This window comes from Gopherus evgoodei, chromosome 9 (assembly GCF_007399415.2).
Source record: "Gopherus evgoodei ecotype Sinaloan lineage chromosome 9, rGopEvg1_v1.p, whole genome shotgun sequence".
Classification (NCBI taxonomy): Eukaryota; Metazoa; Chordata; order Testudines; family Testudinidae; genus Gopherus; species Gopherus evgoodei.
This window is the reverse complement of record NC_044330.1, coordinates 52,555,525-52,581,631: the sequence shown is the minus strand read 5'-3', so window position 1 is coordinate 52,581,631 and position 26,107 is coordinate 52,555,525. Positions and strand designations below refer to the sequence as shown.

The following is a 26,107-nucleotide window of genomic DNA, read 5'->3' as shown; positions in this document are numbered from 1 at the left end:
TATTTGTTTGGCTGTTCCTCTCCAGCTAAAGACAGGTTTAAATTCCTGTAAAAGTTCAACCCCTCCTCAGCTCAAGTGGGTTCCTCTGAGTCCCCACGGAAATCACCTGAAAGCCAAACATGGCCATTGTAGGCAGATCATTGCCTGGCCCATTCCTGGGGCCTGATTCCCATGGCCTTCCTCCTTGCACAGCGGGTTAGTTGTGGCACACCCTTCTGCAGCAGTAGCATGTCCCACCCACATGGCACTGCTGTCCCTGTCCCAACAAGGGGCATGGCAGGGGAGACCCCTTAGGTCAGGTGCTCCTGGCTCCATGCACTGGGGAAACCCCAAGTGTTTCCAGGACAAGTCCACGGGGCCAGGGAGGGGAGATCCTGGTAGCTGCAGAGGAAACTCGTGTGATTTTCCCGGATGCCTGGCTCCCCTGCTTCTGCATTTGTTAGTGCAGGGTCTCACGCTGGGAGCTGGGAGCTGCATGGAGCAGCTGCCACAAGCTGAGAGAGCAAGTTAGCTAGCTGCATCTGCACTGACACCAGGTCGCTGGTCCCCTGTCACTGGGTCTCTCCTTTCTCCATGGCCTGCAGCTTTCCTGCCCCCTTACAAGGGCTCCAGTTTGCTGTGCCAGCAGGGTGCCCCTGAGCGAGCATCAGTTCTTTGCAAAGTCTTGGTCTAACTCTGCCGTCCTCCCCAGGTACAGGGAGTGAGTCTCCGCTCCCTCTACAAGCGCTCAGCCGGTCGGGTTACCTTCACAATGGACCCAGTCAGGGACCTCCTCATTTGGGCTATTGTCCAGAGTCGCAAGGAGCTGGCAGAAATCATCTGGGCCCAGGTACAAGGATCCTTCCCAATAACTCCCCAAGGTCACTGTTAACAATGATAGCGTTGAACCCAGGTCCGCCAGTGCTGACCACCTGTGTCTGCCACGAGCCCACAGACTCCCAGCTCCAGCAACGCGGCTTCCCTCCTGTGCAAGTTTGGGGCCCACTGCTATCATCCCACATTGTCATCACCACCCTGAGCTTGTGACCTAGTGCGGAAGGGGCGGGGTTTGTAGGGGAGGGCAGAATCAGCTGGGCTCAGGCCTCCTTGTAAGAGCAAGGGCAAAAGGCTGTTTCTGAACCCACCACCATCTGTAGCTTCAGCAGAGGCACACCAGAAACACACTGCTTCCATCAAACCAAGCAGCAGTCGGTCCCCATTAGGACAAGAGGGACCCCTATCTTCCAGCACTGGTTGGTTACAGCTCATCAGCTCGGGTCTGGTCAGGAAATGAATGGCCTGGGCCTAGACCTTTTGCACCCACAATCCCCAAGAGGGACAGCCAGGCCGTCCCACAATGCCCCATGAAAGTGGGCACAGAGCAGCACAGTGAGTTGTGGTGCTGGGACCCACAGGATATGTGATCTCGAGTAGGGCCTGTGCCAGTGCAGGCACAGGGAGTAATGGCAGCAAGTGGCCACACCTGCTGCTCGGACTGTGCCCAGGCTCTTGAGCTAGGCTAAGGCACATGATTGCTTAGCTCGAGACCCCACAGCAGTGGAGGTCCTTACTTGAGAACCGTAGCGAGCGCAAGTCTCTTACCAGTAGCAGCCACTACAAGGGGACAGAGAGTCCCCCTCTCCCAGCCTGTGTTGTGTTGCTAGTGCAGCCGCTGCATGTAGAACTGGCCAAGACCATAGGCAACAGCGAGCCGTAGGCCTTAGGGAGAGATCCCTTCCCAGCAGGTTGTGTGGGTGGTGGTGACATGTCCTGGGCCAGCTCAGGGTGCTCCCAGTTCCCTGGGCAGGAAGGGAGGAGGTGCTGGGATGCCCATGGACAGGGTGAGGGGCACATGGAGGGTTTCCTGTGCTGAAGGAGCTCTGGGCAGGAAAGAGCATCTCTTTAAATGACAAACCACTGCAGCATTCCCCAGCAATGGTCCAAAGACCTGGGCAGCCCCAGGGCACAGCAGTGCCTGGCCCTGGTCTGAGGGAACCTGGGCAGGGGCTGGAATTACTTGCCTAGTCAGAAGCCCCATTTGCCGTCACTAACAGCCTTACTTTGTAATGCTGGCCTTTCTCTGTGGCACTCAGCCTGGAATGCCCTGCTCCTCTCCCTTCAGCAGACACATGGGGCTCTGCTGGCTTCCCAGGATGGGAGTTCCCTGTTCTGGCTAATCTGTGCCTTGCTCTCTCAGAGCCAGGACTGCATTGCGGGGGCTCTGGCCTGCAGCAAGATCCTGAAGGAGCTGTCCAAGGAGGAGGATGACACGGACAGCATGGAGGAAATGCTGACCCTGGCAGAGGAGTATGAGCACCGAGCCATCAGTGAGCATTGTTCCCATAGGCCGTGCCCTCTCAGTGTAGTGCTCTGTCCACCGCTGGGGTGCGGGTCCTTTAGCTCAGGCAGCCGCAGCTCATGTATCTAGCTCCAGAGATCCCAGGGTCAACCTCTGCTCCCAACAGCTCACCAGAAACAGCAGCGTCACACTATCGGCCGTTTCTTCTATCTGGAGTCACTGCTCTCTTCCTGAGTTCGTTCCTGGTCCCTCCCTGGTTCCACTGGTGTCAGGCACCTCCCCTCCCTCTGGCCGGGGACAATGTCTGGTGATTTCTGATGATGAATGTTGCTCCACAGTCCAGCTGCCAGGCTGAGCAAGGGGGGATCCTGTGGGCTTTGACTATTCCAGTGCTATGTACCGGTGCTGGATACCCCAGGCTAAGAGCGTTGGTACACAGAGGTGGATAGTTGTCTTCTGAGCATCTGTGAGACAAAGCTGGCTGGCCTTAGGGATGCGGGGAGTGCTGTACCTGGACCAGGGTATTTGACAGACACATCTGGGCTCAGGCCATTTGTTTGGAAAGTTCTTGCTTGGGGGCCGGGAAATGTGTCTGGTACCAGGTAGGAGAGGCTGGAGCAGAAGCCACAGTGCAGCATAATGGCTGGACCTGTGAAGAGTGCTGGGCTCAGAGGTTGGCAGGAATCGGTTCAGAGCACAGCTGGACATGCCATGACAGAGTAGCCTAACTCCAGAGACAGATCTCCAGCCTAGCAGGTGCACAAATCCTGCGCCTGAAGCTTGGGCCAACGCAAGGCCCTGCAAAGGACAGGAAGCTCTCTGGGGCTGGGCTGAACCGCGCTGCCTCTGGCCCCATCCCCAGGAACGGTCTGTCTCCTCCACGGCGTAGGGCTCTCTGAGTGGTGTCCTAGAGCCACACTGGGCACTAGCCTCTCTTCAGCCCATTGCCCATGTTTGGCTCTGCTCTCTGCCCTGCTAGGCGTGTTCACAGAGTGTTACCGCAAGGACGAGGAGAGAGCCCAGAAGCTTCTCATCCGTGTCTCGGAGGCCTGGGGCAAAACCACCTGCTTACAGCTGGCGCTGGAGGCCAAGAACATGAATTTTGTGTCCCACGGAGGTATCCAGGTGTGTTTCCAGGCTGGGAGGAAGCACTCACCTCTTCCCTGCCCCATGCTAGGGCCCAGTATCTCGCTTCCTAGCTGTGGGGCTCACAGGAGGATGCCCCACTGCCAGGGCCTTGTGTCGGCTCCCCCAGCACTGTCTCCCACTGCCTGAGCTCGGCCATGGGAGCATGTCTGGCAGCTCGGGCTCCACCAGGTGCTCTGAGAGTGCCTGCACCCATTACCTGCATAGATCCCGTGCCATGCTGCCTGGGAAGGGCAGAGCCCATGTACCTGCTGTCTGAGAGAGGGGACATGCTGTGGCATGCAGGCTCCCTGGACACTTGTGCTTTCCTCACAGGAGATCGCACACACTGTTGGAATGCCCTGAATGCCCCACCCCAGCACTCACTGGCTGCCCACATTGTGTCATTGCCCGCAGTCCATTTCCTCTACTCTTTGGTGGCCACTTGCTGATCCTTGGCCACGCGGGGTCCCTGTGCATCATCCAGACTAGTGAACTACTCAACGAGCCAGTCTCTGCCAGCTTCCATCTAGCACAGCTGTGGGCAGGCCCTGGGTTACTCACTGAGCCCTCCATGCGAGGGGCGTGGATCTGGCCGGGGATGAGGTGGGCCATGGCAACATTTCTGTTTGGGATCAGTGATGCAGGAGCTAGAGGTGAAGGGGGCCAGCTCTGGGCTCCATGTGAGCTTGATTTCCTTCCTTCCTCTCCCACACCCAGGCCTTCCTGACCAAAGTCTGGTGGGGGAAGCTGTGCGTGGACAACGGCCTCTGGAGGGTGATCCTGTGCATGGTGTTCTTCCCCCTCATCTACACCAGCTTTGTCACCTTCAGGTACCGCCAGGGCTCCTGGGATGGAGCTGGCATGTGGCCCCGGCCCTAGCTGCTGGGAGTCGGACTGTAGGACTCGCATTCCCTGACTGCAGAGTGCTTGCATCTCTCCTCTGCCTCTCCCTGTGCTACTGCTGCATCCCTAGACTAGCCAGTGGTGTAACTAGTTCTCCCACTGCCATTGGCGGTGCTTGAACCGCCCGTTCAGGGAGGCTAGCCCTGGCCCTGCCCCTTCTGCCCGCGGTCCTCCCTCCACCACACCCTTCCCCCTGTGAGAGCTCCCCACCACGGCCACTGGCCCCCCCACCCCAGCTCAAGGCTGCCTGAGCGCCCCCAGCCCCAGAGAGCCAGGTGGGCTGGCCCAGCACAGAGCCTCAGAGCGCCGCTCAGGCAGGCCCAGTGCCCCCAGCCCCAGAGTGCCGGGCTGGCTGGCCCAGCACACACAGCCTCAGAGCGCCGCTCAGGCAGGCCCAGTGCCCCCAGCCCCAGAGTGCCGGGCTGGCTGGCCCAGCACACACAGCCTCAGAGCGCCGCTCAGGCAGGCCCAGTGCCCCCAGCCCCAGAGTGCCGGGCTGGCTGGCCCAGCACACACAGCCTCGGAGTACCACGCAAGCAGCCCCAGTGCCCCCAGCCCCAGAGTGCTGGGTGGGATGGCTCATCACCAGGTGGCCTGAGCACTGGCCCCAGCTGCCCTGAGTCCTGGGCCTCAGGCTGGTCCACCCTAGCCCCAGCCCAGGCCAGGGAGAAGAGCGGGAAACAGGAGGGGGGCTCAGGGCAGAGCATGGACAAGGTCATGCCTGGCTGTTTGGGGAGGCTCAGCCTCCTGTGGCCTGCAATACCCACCGCCCATGCCCACTACCATCCCACACTGCACTGCTCATGCCCCGGCAGCTTGACTGATCTACTCCCTCCCTCCCTGGGAGAAAAAGCCCAGGCCACTTAGCTCGCTGAACGCTGTTGTGCCAGCTAGCGGCAGCCTTCCCGTTCTGCCATTAGCTTCAGCCAGCTTACCGGGAACGTGCTCCTAGCCAGCCAGCACAGGCCTGTGGGCACTGGCAAGCCTTGGGGGAAGCCAGGACACTGTCAGAGCTGGTCTCTATCTTTCACAAGATGCCGGCCTAGCAGCAGCTGCCCCAACATCTTCCTGGGCAGGGCACAACTTGGCCTAGCAAGCTGCAATGGGAAAAGATGAGAGGTCTTATAGCACAGTATAATGAGAGTAACAGCAGTCCCGGGCCAAGCAAATCTGCCCATCCCCAAGGGGCTGGGGAGAGTCCCAGGGTTCCCTAGCTGCACTATATCTGCTCAGAGCAAGGCCTCTCCCAGTTAGCCCATATGTTCTGCTCAGCTGTGTCCAGCTCCCCTCTGACAGCTGAGTCAGCTGTTCCTTCCTGCTTCCTTTCCCCATGCAGGGAGAAGAGGCTGCAGCCTATGAGCTGCCTGACACGCACCCGCGCCTTCTTCACGGCCCCCGTTGTCATCTTCCACCTGAACATCCTCTCCTACTTCAGCTTCCTCTGGCTTTTCGCCTATGTCCTGATGATCGACTTCCAGGCGACACCGTCCTGGCGGGAGTACTTCATCTATTTTTGGCTCTTCTCCCTGGTGTGCGAGGAGACCCGCCAGGTACTCGGTGGGCTCAACAAAGGCATGGGGGGCAGGGGAGATGGTGGTGATGGTGAAATCCAGGCTCTGCAAGGCATCTCTCTCAGTCAGCGAGGGCTGCCTGCCCCAGGGTCTCTCAGAAGGGCAGCAGCTGTTCCTGTTTTCGCACTGCTGCGTGTGCTCCCACAACAATCCCATCACGTACTCCAGCCAAATGGTGATGTCGCACCCATCAGTCGGCTGCACACTCTCACACGTCACACTTACGGGGTTCTCGCCAGACGGGCCCTTCAGACCATGTAGTCTGGCAGGGCCGGCCTTAGGGAAAATGGCGCCCTGGGTGAACTTGTATTTTGGCACCTCTGGCCCCTGTGGGTGCAGAGCCCCCTAACCCCTCTGGCTCTCATGGGTGCCCCCACATTGCTCCTGGCCTTCGCAGGCTCTCCAGACTACCCAGTCCCCTGCGCTCCTAACCCCTGCGCCCACATCGGGAAACGGACCTGGATGCACAGAGCGGCTGGTATTGCTGCTCACTCCCCCTTGAATGCTGCTCCTCTGTACACCCCTCGGGGGCTGTGATGGGGGGAGCGACGTCAGGGCTCCCAGCATCCATGTCACTTTCCCCGCCTGGGCTATGTAAAGGGAGGGCAGGACAGCAGCAGCCCCTGATGCCTCACAGCACACCTCGGGTGTGGAAAGTTACTTGGATGCAGGGAGCCCTGGCGTTGCTCCTCACTCCCCCACTCACAGCCCCCTGGGGGGCACAGAGGAGCATGGGGAGCCAAGCAGTATGTGTGTCATTGCTCCCACACATGTTCCTCTGATGGAAGGAAGCAGGGAGACATCTGGGCACCTCCCCAAAATGATGCTCCCTGCCAGCCAGGAGCAGTTTCTGACACTACACCAGCAGTGCGCACCTCTGCACTGCCGCATGGCACCCTCTTGCCCATGGCGCCCCTGGGAGGTCACCCGAATGACCCACCCTTAAGGCTGGCCCTGTAGTCTGGCCTGCTGTACGTCATATACCAGAGAATTTCACCCAGCCATGCCAGTATCGAGCTCAGTCACTTGTGTCCACGCGCCTTTCAGGAAGATGTGCTTTAGTCAATCCAAGACAGCGAATCCACCACTTCCCATGGTATTTTGTTCCCGCATGGCCCTCTGGTGTTCTCCAGACATCATTCCACCCCGGCGATCAATCTTCATTTAAAGTTACAGAGGCGTAGCCCTCCCACTTTTAGCCCCCCCGATGACAGTAACAGCAGCCCTGGGCCAGGAAAAGCTGCCCATCCCTGAGGGGCTGAGGAGAGTTCCCAGGGTTGGTACTGCAGCCCTAGCAATCACCAGTGGCCACAGGTCTGCTCTGGCTGGCCAGGAGCACATACCTAGGTAAGCTGGCTGAAGATGGCATGGGATCACCCTCTTTGTTCAAAACATGGACCTTAGTTCCAATATGAATCTGTCTGGCTTCCTCTTCCTGCCATTGGTTCTTGTTCTGCCTTTCCCCCAAGATTAAAGAGCTCTTTAGCACCAAGTATTTTCTCCCATGCTTACTAGAAAGGATTGACGGCATAGGCCTAACCCAAGTCAGGGGAGAAAACTTTGGTATCTCCGGCGTTTCATAGTCCACTTGTCAGCCCGACTTACCCTTCCAAATCCATGACATAGTGTGAGGGACTAGCAGGGGTCCTTTGGTGATTTGTAACGATTACAGAGAGAGTCACTGATATGCTGGGGTGACTGAACTGGAGGGATAGTGCAGGAGACCCCGGTACCCACAGAGCAAGTTGATGGCATTCATAAATTCTGACCAGGGATGGATGGGTGCTGAATGGGCAGGGGAAAGCATGAGAACTTCTTTCCCTCCCATGGTTTTGTTTCAACTGCTCTTGTGGATACTGCTGGGCTGAGTCAGGGGCAGGAAGAGAAGTGCCCAAGATATCGAGACCTTCCTAAATGAAGGCACTAAGGCTCAGTACTGAAATAAGGAACTGGAAACTTTATAGGTATCTCCCAGCAGCCTGTGCCACCATGCTTTGAGCCCCCTGTAAAACCAAATGTGGATATATTGGGGTGGTTCCAGGAGACCTGGTCAGGAGCCTGGAGGGGATCTTCTCAGCATGTGTGGATGGAATATCTGCAACTTCCCACAAAAACTGTCCCATAACTGTAGTATAGATAAGAAGATGGGAAGTCAGGGATTATTTCTGTGGGAAGCGTTGTCCTTGTGTGTTTGTCCCAGAGCTGAGGCGAACTCAAGATCTGTTCTGTAACCCCGCAGGATGACAAAGAGCCATCGTCACCAGCAACGATTCATAACTCATTGAGATGGAATCACAGAAAATGCCAGGTACTTAGCTGGTGTCAATAGCACAAGTGCCCCTGACTTCTAGGCAGGTGGTCTACATGACTTGAGTGGAGCTATGCACCAGCTGAGAATCTGGCCCACTTCTCACAGCTAAGCAGTCAGGCCACGTTAGAACATGGGTTAGGAGAGCTCCAACGTGCTCCAAGATGTGATACTGCAGATTCATTGCCCTTTTGTTACTCAGATCACTGAGAAATGACCTCAGGGTTTGGCCAAAAGGAAAATGATAAGAATGAATCAGCCGTGGGGGTGTATGCAAGGATCCTACTGGTCTCTTTGGAAATAACTGTGGTCAGATTCCCAGCCTCGCTCCATTATGCAAAAGAAGAGTTCTAGGTCAGCCTCTTAAATGTGCTAGCAAATATTTTACAGGACATCTAAGAACAGGACCTGCTACCTTCTTCAGAGGTTTAGGCCAGGACGTAAAACAGCTGAGTGCTGCCAACACCAAGAGCCTCTGTAGTTTAACTGAAGATTGGTCGCCAGGGCAGAATGACGTCTGAAGAACACCACAGGGCCAAGTCTCAGGGATTGTTGAGGATTCTCCTGGCACCAAAATCACCATGGCTGGGAAATTCATTATCAATTGAAGCCCACTCCCCCACTTCCTCCCACCCCCTCCAAATCCAGCTCAGATTCCTGTTGGGGACCCAGTGCCACAATTGCTGTCTCCAGTGCATAGAAGCAGCCTATGTTTTGTTTATTGAAATACCGAAACCACTTCTTTTCCTAACAGCTGTTCTATGACCCCGATGGCTTTGGTTTACTGAAAATGGCTTCCTTGTACTTCAGTGATTTCTGGAACAAACTGGATGTTTGTGCCATCTTGATCTTTATAGCAGGGCTGACCTGCCGGTGAGTACAAGGGATTCTGTAGGACAGTATCAAACTGCTCTTTGCTGGAGTTGCTGGAAAACCATGGAGGGGGATCTGCAAGAGAGGTTGTTGGCATTTTTTCAATGTAATATCTACATACAAAATTCAGATGAAACTTTTTATCGAATCATTCTGCCCAGCTCTGCGCAGTCCCCAGCTGCTGTGTCACTCCATCGGATAGGTTTTGTGCTGTATCCCTCTCTCAGATGGGACTCTAGGGATAGATTTATTTGTTCCCCAGGAAAGCAGGCTGTAAATTTTTCTGTTTTAAAAAGGCAGTAACATTGGTTTAAACAATGCACTGATGTGTCTTCCTTTCCCCTGTCTGTGTCAGATGGATCCCATCCACTTTGTATCCAGGACGGATCATATTGTCTCTGGCTTTTATTATTTTCTGCTTGCGGCTGATGCACATTTTCACAGTCAGTAAAACTCTGGGGCCCAAGATCATCATAGTGAAGAGAATGGTAAGAGCTACTCCTCCCTGCAGATGGCATGATGTCACTAGGAGCAGAGTGGGGTCTGCATGTGAAATGTGATTTGGGTATAGGAGTTGTGCATGCATTTGTTCTGGGAGAGGATGTAATTCTCTGCATCTGATCTGTTGAGGGGAACCTTTTCACTCCTGCTTTGTCTCATGGCTTTGCAGATGAAGGACGTCTTCTTCTTCCTCTTTCTCTTGGCTGTCTGGGTTGTGTCCTTCGGCGTAGCCAAGCAAGCTATCCTGATCCATAATGAGGAGCGTGTGGACTGGATCTTCCGAGGCGTCGTCTACCATTCCTACCTGACGATTTTTGGGCAGATCCCTTCCTACATTGACGGTACGGAACCCAGGGTTTCTCGCAGGCTCCTGGCTGGGCCAAGACAGAGCTTGGCATGAGATTTCCGTAGCTGAATGTCTTTGTTACAGTGCAGAGGCATCCCTGTGCTCAGACGGCCAGTCTAGTCCTGCCAGCGTGCAGGGGCTCCACACAGCTCAGCCCCTTCCCAGCAGGGGTCCAGTAGCAGCTCGGCTTCCAGATTTTGACACAGACCAGCAGGAAATGAGGCTCAGAGTGAAAGAATGAAACTGAAATAAAACATGAAAGACAGAGAGAGTGAGAAGGGCAGAGAGGAGTGAATCTGGGGCTGGGCCCAGAGCTGGTTTGCCGTGTCCTTTGCCATGCACACCCTAGCTCAGACCAGCGTCACAGAAGCATGTGAGCTCCTGCCTTGCTTTCATGCCACTGTGAGGAAGGTGTAGAACTAATACACAACGGGCCAGCACATCGCTTCTGGGACACCTGCTTCATGCAGAGGCAACTCCCTCGAAGTCAATGGGCCAGATCACAAGCTGGTGTCAATTGGTCTGGGCCCACTGAAGCCAGTGGAGTATTACACCCATCAAATTGGTGTCCATGGAGTGGAGACTTGAGCTCAGTGCTTGTGTAGGAGAGGGCAGCATGAGATGTCAGCAGAGACAGGAGAACTAAAACTAAAGTGACCCAGAGAGCCTGATCCTGTGAGGGGCTGAGCTCCCTCAGCTCTTGTTGCTGTTAGAGCATTGAGGATGCTCAGCACCTTTAATGATCAGGACCAAGAGCAGCAGGGACCCTTGCCTGACTGTTTCTCTCCCAGCATTCTCCACTTCCTTCACAAATGCATCCCAAATAGTGTCTCAATCCCACTGCTCTGCTGGTGTGGGTGGGGTGGTGCCTGCCATTCATTAGTCATGCACAGTCACATGACCGTCACTGGTTTCCATGGAAATATTCTGACTCCTGAAGGGGTTGCACATTTGCAGGGGAAGTGCTAGGTTTGCTATTAGTCATTTCTCCCCTCTTAAAGAGGTACCCTGACCCAATCAGGCAGCAGAAACACCACCACGTGGCCAATCACATGCTGTAAATGACAGAATAAAGCAGTGGGAGCCATCCTGAGGGTGGGAACTATGACAAATGCAAAGGCCAGGCTCCAGAATTGGGAATGCAGCGTGAATGACACCCTTCTAAGAGAGGCCTGAATTCCGCTCATCGGTGGGTCAGGTAACACTGTTCTACCAAGTCTACAGGGTAACTCATCACTGATTAGCGACTGCACTTGGCAGCCTCGGGGTGGAGCAGAGAAAAAAGCTCCAGCCGCTCTCCTACCTGTGAGTTACTGCTAAGAAACGACCAGTCAGTTACAAGCATCTATTGCTCCATTGTCCTAGAGGCAGCTGGGGGCAGATGCGCCATGCAGGGACTGAGTCTGAGGACCTCACAGAACTCCCTGGCCTGGAAGGGCAGGAACAAAGTAGTGTTACAGACTGAAGAGAGCTGCTGTTAAACTGGTCTGTTTAAGGTGGGCTGCTGGGTCCATGCAGAGCCGCCCAGATCAGCAGCATGTAAACACAGCCGGGGCAATGACAGAGCCTGCCACTGTGAAACCCTGGTCTCTTCTCTCGCAGGAGTGAACTTCAATCTGGATCAGTGCAGCCCGAATGGGACAGACCCCTACAAGCCCAAGTGCCCTGAGAGCAATAAGGACAAGCGGCCCGTCTTCCCCGAATGGCTGACAGTCATCTTGCTCTGCCTGTATCTGCTGTTCACAAACATCCTCCTCCTCAACCTACTCATCGCCATGTTCAAGTGAGTCAGACCCAGCTCCCCACCCCTGCTCAGTGCACCTGTGGGGGGCCATTGCTATTGTAAATGGGGGAAGGGGCTGCTCAGTGCTGGAGCGTACCAAACTAGGGGGAGGTAGGGCAACAGCGTGCCAGGCATACTGCTGCTCGGGGGCAGGCAGTGAAGGGTGTAGGGGCTTCAGCAGCGAGGCGTTGCAGGCACTAGCCTGAGTGGGTCCCAGGAACCGCTCAGACACGGGGCTCAGGGCAAGGCCTTTCCTAGGGCTGGCAGGAAAAGGGAAGGTTGCACCCCAGAGACAGAGGCTTCAATTCAGCTCAGCATGAGCCAAAGTGGCTCCTATGTGGTCCTGGGACACTCCAGCTGAGAGTCTGGCTTTTTGGGCCTCGTGCCTGGGATCCCCTCTCCAGGCCTGGCTCTAGCCAAACAAATAAGCATTGCGAGTTTCCAGGCCAGGCTCGGTTAATATCTCTCATTGGGGCCCCTCTGCACTGCTCACTGCCTAGCTGCTGCTGCTCCCCGATAAGCCCTGCATGGACCTGAACCTGGCTGTCACAGCCTGTTCCACAGGGCTCTCCGCATGGTTCCTGGGGCTTCTTCTCTGCAACTCCCGGCTTGCCATAAAAAGTCCCTGCTTCCTGATCATGGCCCCTCCTCCTGCCTGGTCCAGGGCAGGGATGAGCAGCGGGGAGGGGCTGCAGGGAGTTGTAGTGTCTTGCTTAGCTGATCCATCCCGCTGTCCTGTACTTGAGGGGAGCAGGTGCCCTGACCTGCATGTGTATGGAGGGATTTGGAGGCCGCAGGCTCACTGACTTCTATGTGTGGGCCCTTGGTGCACTGACCTGCATGAGGGGCAGATTGGGGGGCCCCAGGTGCACTGATGTGTAGGGAAAGAGGTTGTGGGGCCCCCAGGTGCACTGACCTATGTGTGTAAGAAGGTGGACTGGGGGGGACCCCAGAAGTACTTGTCTATATGTCAGGGGAGTTGAACTGGGGACCGTGGGTGCATTGACCTGTGTGTGAGGAGATGGACTGGGGCCCCCAGATACACTTGTCTATGTGGAGGGGGGTGGATTGAGGGCCCCAGCTGCCCTGACCTGTCTGGGGGCTGGATGGACAGTCCCAGCTTCACTGGCATGCCTGGGAAGGTGGACTGGGGAGTCCCAGGTGCCTTGACCTGCTTGGGGGTGGGGATTGGGGATCCTGGGTGTCCTGACCAGCTTGAGGGGTGGATGTGGGGTCCCAGCTGCACTGGCTGGCATGCAGGCTAGTTCCTGGGCACGCTGGCTCAGATGTGAGATGACCTGCTCTAGATGCAAGCCTGAGATACCAGCCAAAAGTGCTGAGGAACCTCGTGAGCTGATTGGGTGCTGTGGTGCAGGCGCATTGTCAGGCACTCAGGCTAGGTCCACCTGCCCCTCCTTTGAGAGCCCATCCACCCCTCTGTGCCAGGGCCAGCCCCTGTGCTCTGCAAGGCACCAGGAAGGGAGACCAGGAATGAAAGAAAAGTCAAGGCTGGAAGCCAGCGAGAAGGGCAGAGTGCAGTGCCTGGGGTGGTGCCCAGTGCTGGCTTGCAGACCCCCTGCCTGGCACCCACTGGCATGACCGTAGCTAATCCCTTGCCCCTGGGCCCTCCTCCCAGCTACACGTTTCAGCAGGTGCAGGAGCACACCGACCAGATCTGGAAGTTCCAGCGGCACGACCTGATTGAGGAGTATCACGGCCGGCCTGCTGCTCCCCCGCCCTTCATCCTCTTCAACCATCTGCAGCTCTTTGTCAAGAGGGTCCTGCTCCGGCAACCAGCAAAGCGGCACAAACAGCTCAGTAAGGAATTCCTTCCCAGGCCAGGCCAGTTGTGATGCGATGGGGCCTCGCCTCCGTTAGGCTGGCTCGAAGGGCTATGGGGAGGTGCTGATGTTCTCCAGGCCAGACTGGGATCTGGAGGAGACATAGTGCCACTAGTGTGTGAGTGGCATGGAATAGGGCCTGGGTCTGAGGGACCTGGGGGTTCTCCTTTGGGTCTCAGCTCTTCGGTTTCTTCTGCAGAAGAAAAGCTGGAGAAGAACGAGGAGGCGGCCCTTCTCTCCTGGGAGACGTACCTGAAGGAGAACTACCTGCAGCACCAGCAGTGCCAGGAGAAGCAGAACATGGAGCAAAAGATCCGAGATGTCGCGCAGAGGTACCGGCTGTTCTCGCCCCGTGTTCCCCTGGAAAAGACCTGTGAGTGTCAGTGCTCTCTTATGTCACGAAGGGAGCTCTGAGGGGGGACTTTGGGCAGCTGTCCCCAGGGCCCTCTTCCTAGTCCCCCTGAAGCCAGTGAGAAAAAAGGCTTTTAAAACAATCTCGTCTACATGCATGTCTCACATACTTCAAGCCCCGGCATTCCCTGATGGGAACCCAGGTTGGCCTGGCTTCTTCACATGCCCCAGTCTGGTTCCCCCAAACAGCTATTCCTCTTTCTTGAGGGAGAGGCCCCATTTTTAAACCCCACTGTAGTTCTTTGGCGCTCCAGTGTTCCTGGGCCTTCCCCATCCTGGCATTGTCTCTTAACAGCCCTCAAGTGTTTGTGGAGAAGTGGCTTATCCTTTTCTTCTTGTTTCTCCTGACAGCCCCCTTTAAACTAAACTCAAGCAGTTTGCACAGTAACATGCCAATAACCAGGTCGACACAGACTATTACCAACCCATCATACCCTGCCCCCAGCTCATGGAGCTGGGATAGCCCTGGGACAGTCCCATCCAGTGCGTCCGGCTCAGGTGTGACAGTCTGTGGGAGGACTCATCACACTGCTGGGACAATAGATCAGTGGTCTTCATTCGCCTTTCGCAGCCTCTTTCCTTATAAACCAGCTGTTTTGCTCCCATTTCCATCGCCCCCAGCGCGTTAACAGGCTGCTGGGGCTCCCTCCAGAACCTGTCTCCTCAATCGGGGGCCACTGCAGAGTGAGACACGCTTCTCTTTTCCCTTGGGGCTGCATGTGTGGCTCTGCAGCTCCAAGCACTAGACCAAGGGATCAATGACTAGTGGCTTTGGGGCATACAGTGCAAACTCAACCCAAGGTAAGCCAAGCACTTGGTGTATCCGCCACTGGAATGGACATTGAGCCCTACCGAGGGTGCACTGCAATGCACGAGGCTTCTCTCCCTGGGTCCCTGGCTGGCACTGGCTGGGGATGCTGCAGGGGCAGTGCACTCAGTGGTTTGAGAAGGCGAGCATCCCTCTGGAGTGACTCCTCCTGTAGACTCAATGGGCTCGGAGTGAAGTCCGGAGCAGAGGGTTAGGTCAGTGGAGGAGAGCAGTCTGATTATTAGGGCTCAGGTGCACTGGAGACAAGCCGTTAGTTCTCTGGCCTTGGCCACAGGGGGCCCGGCGAGGCCAATGGAAGCCCCTCTCCAGCAGCAGCGGAGCCATAGGGTGGATGTGTGGGAGTGATTTGAGCTCTTGCACATCCAGAGGGTACGTCTGGGGTGTGAGGCAGCAGCTTGGACCTGAGGCTCCGTGAAGAGCCCTGTTCACACTCTAGCACAGGCCTGCACAACTTGCAGCCCGGGAGCCGCACGCAGCCTGCGTGGGCTCACTGTGCAGCCCGCGGGGGGTGAGTGGGCAACCAGCAGGTGAGGGAGAGGGGCTGAGGAGGCAAGCGGGCAGGCAGTGGCTGGGGGTGAGGAGGCGAACGGGGGGCGGGCTGAGGAGGTGAACGGGCAGGCAGTTGCAGGGGGGCAGGTGAGCCAGCGGCTGAGGAGGTGAGCGGGCAGGCAGTGGCGGGGGGCAGGTGAGCCAGCAGCTGAGGAGGTGAGTGAGCAGGCAGTGGCAGGGGGTAAGTGAGCCAGTGGCTGAGGAGGTGAGCGGGCAGGCAGTGGCAGGGGGCAGGTGAGCCAGTGGCTGAGGAGGTGAATGGGCAGGCAGTGGCAGGGGGCAGGTGAGCCAGTGGCTGAGGAGGTGAATGGGCAGGCAGTGGCGGGGGGGCAGGTGAGCCAGCGGCTGAGGAGGTGAGCGGGCAGGCAGTGGCAGGGGGCAGGTGAGCCAGTGGCTGAGGAGGTGAATGGGCAGGCAGTGGCAGGGGGCAGGTGAGCCAGTGGCTGAGGAGGTGAGTGAGCAGGCAGTGGCGGGGGGGCAGGTGAGCCAGCGGCTGAGGAGGTGAGCGGGCAGGCAGTGGCAGGGGGCAGGTGAGCCAGCGGCTGAGGAGGTGAATGGGCAGGCAGTGGCGGGGGGGCAGGTGAGCCAGCGGCTGAGGAGGTGAGTGAGCAGGCAGTGGCAGGGGGTAAGTGAGCCAGCGGCTGAGGAGGTGAACGGGCAGGCAGTGGCGGGGGGGCAGGTGAGCCAGCGGCTGAGGAGGTGAGTGAGCAGGCAGTGGCGGGGGGCAGGTGAGCCAGCAGCTGAGGAGGTGAGTGAGCAGGCAGTGGCGGGGGGTAAGTGAGCCAGTGGCTGAGGAGGTGAATGGGCAGGCAGTGGCAGGGGGTAAGTGAGCCAGTGGCTGAGGAGGTGAATGGGCAGGCAGTGGCGGGGGGCAGGTGAGCCAGCGGCTGAGGAGGTGAATGGGCAGGCAGTGGCGGGGGGGCAGGTGAGCCAGCGGCTGAGGAGGTGAGTGAGCAGGCAGTGGCGGGGGGTAGGTGAGCCAGTGGCTGAGGAGGTGAGCGGGCAGGCAGTGGCGGGGGGCAGGTGAGCCAGCGGCTGAGGAGGTGAGTGAGCAGGCAGTGGCGGGGGGTAGGTGAGCCAGCGGCTGAGGAGGTGAGTGAGCAGGCAGTGGCAGGGGGTAAGTGAGCCAGTGGCTGAGGAGGTGAGCGGGCAGGCAGTGGCGGGGGGCAGGTGAGACGGCGGCGGGGGAGGAGGCAGCTGAGGAGGCGAGCTGGGGTGGGGGAGCTGAGGAGACGAGAGGGCAGGCAGTGGGGTGGGGGGGCAGGTGAGCCGGTGGCGGGGGAGGGAGGCTGAGGAGGTGAGCGAGGAGTCAGTGGCTGACCTGTTCTTCTGATCTGATCTGGCTCCCAGCCCCTCTCCAAGGGTTGCAGCTGTCTGGAGGTGCTGCCTTCCACGCCTTCCACATTCACACCTCATTCATTCAACAGGGCAATTGATTACAAAGTTGGGGGAAGATCTTATTCTACTTCTAGCAAAAAGACAGTTTTCTTTTACCTTAATTATACTACCTTAGGGACCCACTATAACATATTACCAAGGTTCAATACCGCTGTTTCGGTGGGGCAGCACTGAGGAAGGAGGGTTTGTTTCCACAGGGCGGGTGGCACTGGGGGGGAGGGGTTTGTTTCAGGGGGCTGGGCAGAACTGGGGGTGGGGGGGTTCCATGGGCCAGGTGGCGCTGGAGGGGTTGTGTTTCAGGGGGGCTGGGTGGCACTGGGGGGTGTTCCGTGGGCCAAGTGGCGCTGGGGGAGTTGTGTTTCAGGGGGGCTGGGTGGCACTGGAGGGTGTTCCGTGGGCCAGGTGGCACTGGGGGGGTTGTGTTTCAGGGGGGCTGGATGGCACTGGGGGGGTTCCGGCGGCGCTGGGGGGGGGTGTTCGGCCCTCAACTGTTTTCTTTGAAGTAATATGGCCCTCGCTGCTTTACGAGTTGTGCAGGCCTGTTCTAGCAGTTACTCCTGGCACAGTGGCTCCCAGACACTCCTGGGCTGGCACAGGTGTCAATGAGAGCAGGATGTGGCCCACTCTCTGCAGGCCTATAGAGCCGCGATAAACCTGCTGTCTGCCGTGGCAGAGCTGCTGGTGGGGGAGATGGTGGGTTGTTGCATGTGGGCTTGTGAGGGGATTTAGTGCACACAAAAGGTGCCTGGTAGCATTGGGCAGAGCCAAGCAGAAGGCAGGTGGGTGTATGCCAGCCCTCGCCCAGCCCACATCGCACCTCGGGGTGAGCTTGCAGCATCCTGCCTCTTGCACTGTGGCCTCCGCTGTCTATGTGATCTGCAGAAATGGGACTCGGCGGCAAACCAAAGGCTACAGCACTAGCCAGATGCAGCAGCAAGCGAGCTCCTGAGCAGCAGTTCTGCATGGCTAGTGCGTGTGATCCGCGTGTGCTGCACCTCTCAGTATGGACCAGACTGGCCCTGCTGCCAGCGCAGAGAGGGCAAGGAGCTTGCCCTACTTCCATGCATCCTGCACCACTGTGTGCACACAGGGGCAGGGAGGAGCAGTCCCCCAGCACGGCTGCTGCGGTGCGGGCCTCTCTCAGATAGGACGTGCTGCTGCGCCAAGGGATGTGCTGCGTGCACACTCAGCTGTGCTCCAGGGAGCAGGGGACACTGAGGCACAACTCTCTGCAGAAGTGCCCCGGGGCAATTCCACCCTGCCTCCTCATCAGCAGCACCCACCAGGGATGACAAACAGTGGGGGGCGCTGGGAAGGCAAAGGCAGGAATTTGGCACTTTGAGCTGGCAGGCGGCTCGAGGGGCAGGGTGTCTGTGGGTAGCGCTGCGTGAAGGTATGCAGGCTACCCTGACCCCAGAGCAGCACCTCGCTGGCTGTATGCCACTGCATGGGACGCCTGGTCGGTGTCTCATCCCCCAAGGCTCCTGTCTCCTCTCGCCTGCTTGCAGGGTAGACGTGTTGGTGGAGTTGCTGGATTTGGATCGGGTGAAGAGGACCGGACTGGTGGAGCAGAGGCTGGCTGGTCTGGAAGAGCAGGTGAGACAGAGCTCGAGGCGCATCGAGAGGACAGATGTTGTCATGGATGGGCTTGCGTAGAGAGGGTGGCATTTGGGATTGGGGGCTATATAAGAGGCACTTGGGATTGGGAGAGGGGACTGGTCTGGGGCCTGGGCAGCCAGCCATGTTCAGGATGAGGGGGTCATGGGGGGGGCAGGGAGTGGGTCAGAGACCAGAGAGTGGATCACGGTGAGGATCGAGCAGGCAAAACATCTCATCCAACTGCTCTGGGAAGACTTGCACTACTGGGGGGCGATATAGTCCCATCCCACCCCCGAGCCTCAGCTCCTCTTCCATTAGACCCCTGCAGCAGAGGAAGCCCAGCAGAACTGGGCACTGATTTCAGTCCCAAGGTCAGAGGAATTACCTGGAGGGTTACGCTCCCTGAGACAGTCTCCTGCCGGGGGGAGGGAGGTGCTCCAACCACTGTCCTGACAAAGCGGGGCCATGCCCCTTCTGGCTCTCACAATCATGGTAAAATTGAGCTAAACCAAAATCCAAACACATCCCTACGCCTGGAAACGGGGCATCCATGCACCCACCCCCATGTCCAAGCTGAGCCCTGGGCAGGAGCTGCTGGAAGGTGGCTTTCCCTGATGGTTTGCCCTGCTTTGGATAGATGTCGCAGACAGCCAAGACCCTGGCCTGGATCGTGCGGGCCCTGCGTGGGAATGGATTTGGTTCAGAGGAGGATGCCCCCACCATGGGTAAGTCCAGCCAGTCTCTGGCTGCCAGCGTGTCAGACAAAAGACCAGCCTTTGTCTTCTAGGACCCGTTTCTCCTCTCACTTCTCCAGGGTTCCCACCTGCGTCACTCCGCTGGCTCCAGCACAGGCCTGATTGGTGCCAGTGCAGCTGCCAGGGCTGAGAGCAGGATGGGGCAAGAGGCTCCTGGGTGAGCTGGGTAGCAGGCCCTGCCCCACTGCAGAAGGAGCACAGAGAGTCCTGGATGCCCTGAGCTGGGGGAAGAGAGGAGGAGTTTTTCTTAAAGGGCCTGCTCTTGTTCCCAGGGCAGGCAGCAGGCATTGCGCCCAGGCTGGGAGGCTCGCTGCCAGCTTCTGCATACCCTGTGTGGTGTGCCGTGGCAGCTGGGTGCTACACAGTGCAGCAGACTCCTACTAATTCCCCTTCTCATCTCCAGCCCCACTGTATTGGAGATCATCCTTCTCACCCCTTCCCCAGCAGCTCCCCACCTCCACTTGCCTCAGCTCCCTCCCATGCTGGATTCCTTCTCCAGGTCCTCAGGGTCTGTGCAGGGGGAGCAGGGCTGCGGGATGGGGAGAGGGCAGGGGCGAATGTGTGACTGTGCTGGGGAAGGGAGGAGAGGCAGACCCACTTCTATGGGGGCAGTGCAACAAATTGCAAGTTCTAGGCTCAAATCTTCAGCACCCAATGTCCTGTGCAGACAGTGTCTGCCACTGAGGGGGTGGCCAGGGGCACAGGGTCTGAAGCCTACTGGCCCCAGCAGGAGACTTTCCAGTGTTCCCAGGCCCAGAGAATCTGGGTCAGGCCCAGAGAGTGGGGAAGCAAAGCCGTTCTCATGGGGAAACCCAGCTAACCCTGGCAGCAGGTGGCACGAACCCCATTGCTTTCACCCCAAATCTTCTCAGAAGTCACGTTCCTCTGCTCCATGGAGTCTCGGCTCTTTGCATTTGTCTCCCAGTCCCCAGCAAAGCCCCAGAGCTGAAGGAGTACGACTCAGAGGAGAAGCCCGAGGAGACGACGGCTCCATACCATGTGAGCTCCCGCAACCTCCTGTATCCCAGCTCCTCCACAGTGCGTTTCCCAGTGCCGGACGAGAAGGTGCCCTGGGAGGTAGGAGAGCGCCACTGTAGGGAGCAGGGCCTGTGGATGGGAGACCTGCCCGGAGGAGAGGGGCTGTAGTCTATGACGCTTGGGGTGTGTTGATGGAAGCATGCATGTCCAGTGGGCAGAGCACAGAGCTGGGAGCCAGGAACCCCTGTGCCTGGCTCTGATGCTGCCTCATTCGGTGACCCTAAGCCTAAGATGTCAAGCGAGGGGGCCACCAGCCATCGTTCGGCCACGTGGTCTGGGGAGGGAGCTCAGCAGCTTGGCACAGCAGGCCAAGGGGAGTACAGACCTACCTGCGGAATTAAACGCCACACTTTGCGCACTTCTCATGGAGGATGCAGGGCTCCCCCTTGCCGTGCCCATGTCTGTGCTGTCTTGAGTCCCGTTTCCAGCAGTGAGTCGGGTACTCATTGGAGGTCCCACCCCCATGCCAGCATCCCTCCTGGAGACAGGTGAGACTCCTGCAGCACTGGGTGCACTTGTGGATGTTCCCTAGAGGGCGCTGTCCGGGCTGCACTGCCTTAGTGGTGCTGGGCCTGGGGCTGCCCCGTCCCACTGGGAGGCCGGCCCACTCCCTGGGGATCCTAGAGGAGGCTGAACTAAACTCGGAGCTCAGGGACCAGCTGTGCCAAGAACAGACGCCCATGTGAGGCTCAGTGAAATGGGGAGGGCGGAGAGGAGCTCAGGGGAGTCTTGGCTTCGGCAGCCCAGGATCAGGCCTTCAATGAATCCTCTCCTCTGAGAGCCCCGCTTTCACTTTGGAGTGTGGTTCTCCCCACCCTCGTCAATTTCAGCAGAATTCCTCAGCGTCAGTGCTCCAGGGCTGGGCTCCGATAGGATACCAAGGAGACCAGTCTTTATCTTGCTCGGAGGGTAGTTCCTCTGGGCCACCTTGGGGTTTGCCAGCTCTCTGGAGGGAGGGGGCTGTGCCATCCTGGAGCCACTGGCAGGAGGGCTGTGCCGCTGGGCCTGCAGGACGTGTGTGAAGTGGTTTGTGTGCTCTGCAGGTGGAGTTCCAGATCTACGACCCTCCCTTCTACACGGCAGACAGGAAGGAGGTGGCTGCGTGCGATCTTCTCAGAGAGTGAGTGTGGGACCAGGTAGTCTCAGTCTCTCTCTCTCTCTCTCTCTCTCTCTCTCTTTCTCTATCTGTCTCATTCTCTTAACCCCTGACCTCAATTCCAGCCCCCTGCCTTTGTGTATCCATCTCCCCCACTGGCTGGCACTCTCCTGCTCTCTGCCCAGCCCCGGTTCTCTCCCAGGCTGGCCGGCTGGCTCCGTTGGTGTTTGCAGCTGCTCCCCAGTGCCGTGTGCTGAAGAGGACAGGGGCTCTGTTCTGTCTTCTAGCTCCCTGGAGTCTCTTTTGAAGATAAACTACAATGCGATGGACGGACTGATCAACCGGCAGAGCTTCCATTGCACGTACGCCATCCAGAACAGGCTGCCGCTGTGAGTGAAATGGGGAGTGGAGGGGTGGGCTTCTCACACAAACGCTGCCAAAGCAAACTGGCTCTGGTGCCTTGGTGCTCTGGCTCTGGCTCAGTAATACCATTTTCCCAGGAAGGGTGGCTCCAGGCACCAGCGCAGCAAGCGTGTGCAGGGGCTTTCGGCATTGCACCTATGGGAGGTCCGCCAGCCCCATGGCTTTGCTGGCAATTCGCCGGTGGGGATGCCAATGGCGCGGCACCGGCAGACCTCCCGCAGGCATGCCACCGAATCCACGTGACCAGCGCACCGCCCACAGGCGTGCCGCCGAATCTGCATGACCAGCACGCCGCCCGCAGGCGCACCACCGAATCCCCGTGACCAGCGCACTGCCTGCAGGCGCGCCGCTGAAAGCCGCTTGCCTACCGTGCTTGGGGCGGCAAAAACCTTAGAGCCGCCTCTGCTCCCAGGGGTAGGGAGGAAGAGGGCAGCCCAACTTCAGACCAGTCACAAGCCACATGTGCCTCCTGTGGTCTCACAGTGCAGTGCACAGTCACTCAGATCTCATGGGCGGCATGTGAACACCCCCACTGGGGAGGCTAGTCCAGGGCCACCCAGAGGGGGCAGCAAGTGGGGCAATTTGCCCCAGGCCCTGTGAGCCCTGGCCGAGAATCCCTTCCCTGGCTAGAGGCGCCTTTTTAATTTTTACTCAACCGGCGGCGGTCCGGGTCTTCAGCGGTGGGCCCTTCACTCGCTCCGAGTCTTCGGCGGCACTTTGGCAGCGGGTCTTTCAGTGCTGCCGAAGACACGGAGCAAGTGAAGGTCCTGCCGCCGCTGAAGACTCAGAGCGCCACCCAGTGAGTACAAGCGCCACAGCAGGTGGTGCCTTTTTTTATGTTCACTCCCCCGTTTTGCCCCAGGCCCCATGAATCCTCTGGGTGGCCCTGGTAGCCCCCGGCCCTGCCCCTTCTGCCCAAGGCCACGCCCCCTCCCCCGCCAGAGCCCTGAGCTCCCTTCCCCCTGTGGCCAGAGGAGCCCTGGCTAAACCACCCAAAATCCCAAGCTGCGGCTGGCCCAAGCACCAGCCCAACCCCTGGGCCGCCGGCCAGCCCAATCCGTCCCTGGCCATTGGCCGGCTTAAGCTATTCCTGGCCGCTGGCCACCCTGGTTCACCAGCCAGCCCAAGCCGTCAGCTGGTTGAGGTGTGGGGAAAGTCCAGGGAAAGAAACCCTAATGTGTCAAAGCAGGTTCTACAGGAGCAAACATTTCTACCCATTGTCACTCTGTAAACTTCTCTCCATGGATGGGGACCAGACCATGTGTCTGATGGTGCCTCTGACACTGCGGAAAATAGTGCTCTTGATCCTAAACCAACCAAAGCTCCATGCAATTGTCCCCTAGAAGCCTCATGACAAAGTGAAATGGAAACAGCCAATGGCTCCCAGGGAAACGGGATGGTGAACATGAACCAAGAGTCATGGCCCTTTCTATCCTGGTGGAAGCATTCCCACCTTCCAGTGCGCTCCCCACTGCTCTAGGTAACGCCACTGTGCACTCATAACTAGAAGCCACCGTGACTTCTCCCATCCTGGTGAAGGCATCTGGAATGTTCGTTTATGTTCATTTCCTGAAATTGGGTCGAGCAATTATCCTTTGATGGTTGGAATTTTCCAAAGCTCCAAGAAGCGAAAACGGGAGTGGAAATGTGTCTTCCTCCAGGGCTGTGCTGAAACATTTCCAGCGCCTTTGTTGTTTGCACAAACACAGCGTCACCCCGTGACATTGGCCATTGAGTTCCATGAGTGACAGCGTGATTGAACAAGCCAATAATCCTGGTGAAGGAATACCAATGCCTCTCTGGCTCTTTCTGTGCTAGGAATCCTATGGGCAGGACGGGGTTACGAGGCCGAGGAAGCCTACGCTTCTTTGGACCGAACCATGCACTGCACCCCATAGTGACATGGTGAGTACAATGAGTGAGATCTCGGCTTGCAGGTCTGGGCACCATTCTCCTGGCACGTGGCAGTTACTGGACTAGAGCAGCACCCTCTACTGGCTGAGCTAGGAACATTATGTCTGTAACGCACGGGGCAGAGGCCTCTGTCGTACAGAAGGAAATGTATTGCTAAAACGATTCCTGTTCTTTGTTTTAAATAAAGAGCAGCCTGTTCTTATTTCATAGACCATGGTGCTATTGTGTAGCAATTATATCTTTGATAATCGTCTGTTATTTCTTAGCACTTACAGTAAACACCACTTAATGCTTTCAATGCACTTTACAGTCATTAGCTAATTGATGCTCACTGCACTCAGATAGGAAGTATTAGATCCCTGGAGAAGGTTAATGACTAGCCCAAGGCCACGTGGTGAATTGGGAGTAGAAAAAGGATTAGACTCCAGAAGTCGCTGGTGTCTGTCTGGCCCACGACCAGGCTTAACCACTTGTCTCAGGAGCCGTGCTTTCCCCTTGTTATCCTGGAAACAGGGCTGGGGGATCTTGGGAAACTGGCTTGTTTTCTAACAGAGGTAAAGGCTAGGAGTGTGTAATCGCTGACGTTCATGAGAGCCTGGGGTCTCCAGCAAAGTCCATCATGGCCCTCCCTGAGCACTGAAACTGATCTTCGCTGCCATGTCACGGGGAGATACCGGAGGAGCCAGCTCCCAGGGCAGCATGACACATTTCTCTTTTGTAGCTGGAGAAGGAATATGGATGGATCCATTTATAGAAAGAGCCTAAAGAAAATGCTGGAGGTCTTAGTTGTCAAGTCTCCTGTGTCAGATCACTGGGCTCTGCCAGGGGTAAGTGCTAAGGAGCCCATCGACCTGACCTAGGTTTCAAAGGCTCAGAAAATGTAGGCAGAGAGATGTTATTGGCATCACAAGCTATACCCATGTTACTAAAATGTAAAACATAGACAGGCCCTGTGGGTCACTGCAGGAGGGAGATACAATCTGCCCTCAGCTGTGGATTCCGTGCGTCATATCCCCCATGCCCAGAGGTCTCATAATTCTGCCAGAACAGCCCAGTTGTCCATCTGGCCTTAGCCTGTCCAGAGCAGAATGCACCTTATAATGCAATACAATACTACAAGTGGCATTTCATCGTCCCCCAGCCTAGCAGGTGATTAATAGTCTGTATCATTTTCCTCCTTGTTAGTTTAACAGCCAGTTCTGACTCAAGAGTGTCTGCTCAAAGCCTGACCTCAGAAACATCATGTGGCAGTGAGTTCCAGAGGTGAATTAAGTTATGTGCAATATGTGCAAAACCATATTTTCAGGCACACCTAATGAGTTTCTGCCATGGGGGTCCCTTCACTCCTTGCCCAGAGCAGACCTGTGGGATGCTCCATGCTTGTTCCCCCATCTGGGACAGTGTATAGTTTGGGAACTCCTGCTTCCTTAGTAGTAAGCATGGGGCCTGCTCTCTTTGCTACAGTCAGGGAGGAGTCCCAGCTGTCTGTGCAAACAGTGCCCAGTTGTGATGGTCTGGTTCTGTGCAGGGATCACTAGAGCCAGGGGAATCGCTGCCACTGAAGCTGAAGCGAGTCCTGAGGAGGGAGTTCTGGCCACAGTTCCAGAACCTGCTAAACCAAGGTGCAGAGGTATGCTGGGCACGCCACATGGCACCGTGTTGGAAAGCAGGACAAGAGTCAGCCGCACATTCCCATGATGATAACATGCCAGTTCCTTCCACGCAGGACAGGGTGACCCCAGAATGGGCCCAGGCGGCAGTTCTGTGTACGTGATGCTGGTGTGGTCTGTGGAGGAATGGTAGAACAGGCCAGGATTGTCCTGCCGGTCACAACAACCATCGTGTGGGACTTGTTGTGATTAAGCAGAGTTCCCAGGCAATGTGCCAGAGTTCCCTTGGGACACCGCTGGCTGCAGGACCGTCCCATGACCAGGATGGTGTATGTGAAAGCAGGACTTTCCCACAGCCCCCACTCTGTCACCAAGAGTGGCAAAAGTTCCCTATGAGTGGGCGGGACCGCCAGTGCCCAAACCCTGTCCCTGTCCCCTATGCTGCCCCTTTTCCCAGAAACCCTGCCCCCACACCACCCCTACTCCTAGAGGCCCCATACTCATGCCACCCCTTCTCTGAGGCCCTGCCCCCATGCCATCTCTTTCCCCGTAACACCCCGTCTCCTGCTCACTCCTCTCCACCCCCTCCCCTTCTCTCTCACCCTAACGGGCAGGGCCGGTGCAACCATTTAGGCAAACTAGGCAGCAGCCTAGGGCACCTAGTGATTGGGGGGCGCCTAAAAGCCCGCTCAGGAGGTGGAGTGGAGGTGAGCTGGGGCAGGGGGCGGGGGTGCGGGGAGGGCCGCCCACAGTAATGGGGGGGATGCACAGGGGAACCACTCCCTGCCCTAGATCACCTCCACTCTGCCTCCTTCGCTGAGCACGCAGCCCCTGTTGTAAGTCTCCTCCAATCGGCGCCGCAAGCCTGGGAGGGGAGGAGAATTAGAGCGGTGCGGGGTTAGCTTCCATAGGGGGAATCTCCTCAGGCGAGGTTAGCTGCCACAGAGGGGCTC

The 26,107-nt window shown here is 57.5% G+C and overlaps 1 protein-coding gene across 5 annotated transcripts in view; it reads left to right on the top strand.

Moving 5' to 3' along the window:
* Positions 1 to 26,107, top strand: part of TRPM2 (transient receptor potential cation channel subfamily M member 2) — a 60,699-nt gene that overhangs the window by 31,809 nt on the left and 2,783 nt on the right. For 3 of the 5 annotated variants that reach the window (XM_030575803.1, XM_030575804.1, XM_030575802.1), the window contains exons 13-31: positions 692 to 829; positions 2,177 to 2,306; positions 3,258 to 3,403; positions 4,124 to 4,236; positions 5,646 to 5,859; positions 8,943 to 9,061; positions 9,417 to 9,549; positions 9,732 to 9,903; positions 11,511 to 11,691; positions 13,328 to 13,509; positions 13,732 to 13,864; positions 18,228 to 18,315; positions 18,956 to 19,043; positions 19,999 to 20,150; positions 21,155 to 21,231; positions 21,495 to 21,596; positions 23,449 to 23,535; positions 24,266 to 24,371; positions 25,073 to 25,174. In XM_030575803.1, the coding sequence (XP_030431663.1) occupies positions 692 to 829; positions 2,177 to 2,306; positions 3,258 to 3,403; positions 4,124 to 4,236; positions 5,646 to 5,859; positions 8,943 to 9,061; positions 9,417 to 9,549; positions 9,732 to 9,903; positions 11,511 to 11,691; positions 13,328 to 13,509; positions 13,732 to 13,864; positions 18,228 to 18,315; positions 18,956 to 19,043; positions 19,999 to 20,150; positions 21,155 to 21,231; positions 21,495 to 21,596; positions 23,449 to 23,535; positions 24,266 to 24,371; positions 25,073 to 25,174 (2,463 nt within the window). The other 2 variants (XM_030575805.1, XM_030575806.1) reach the window with 2 other exon arrangements.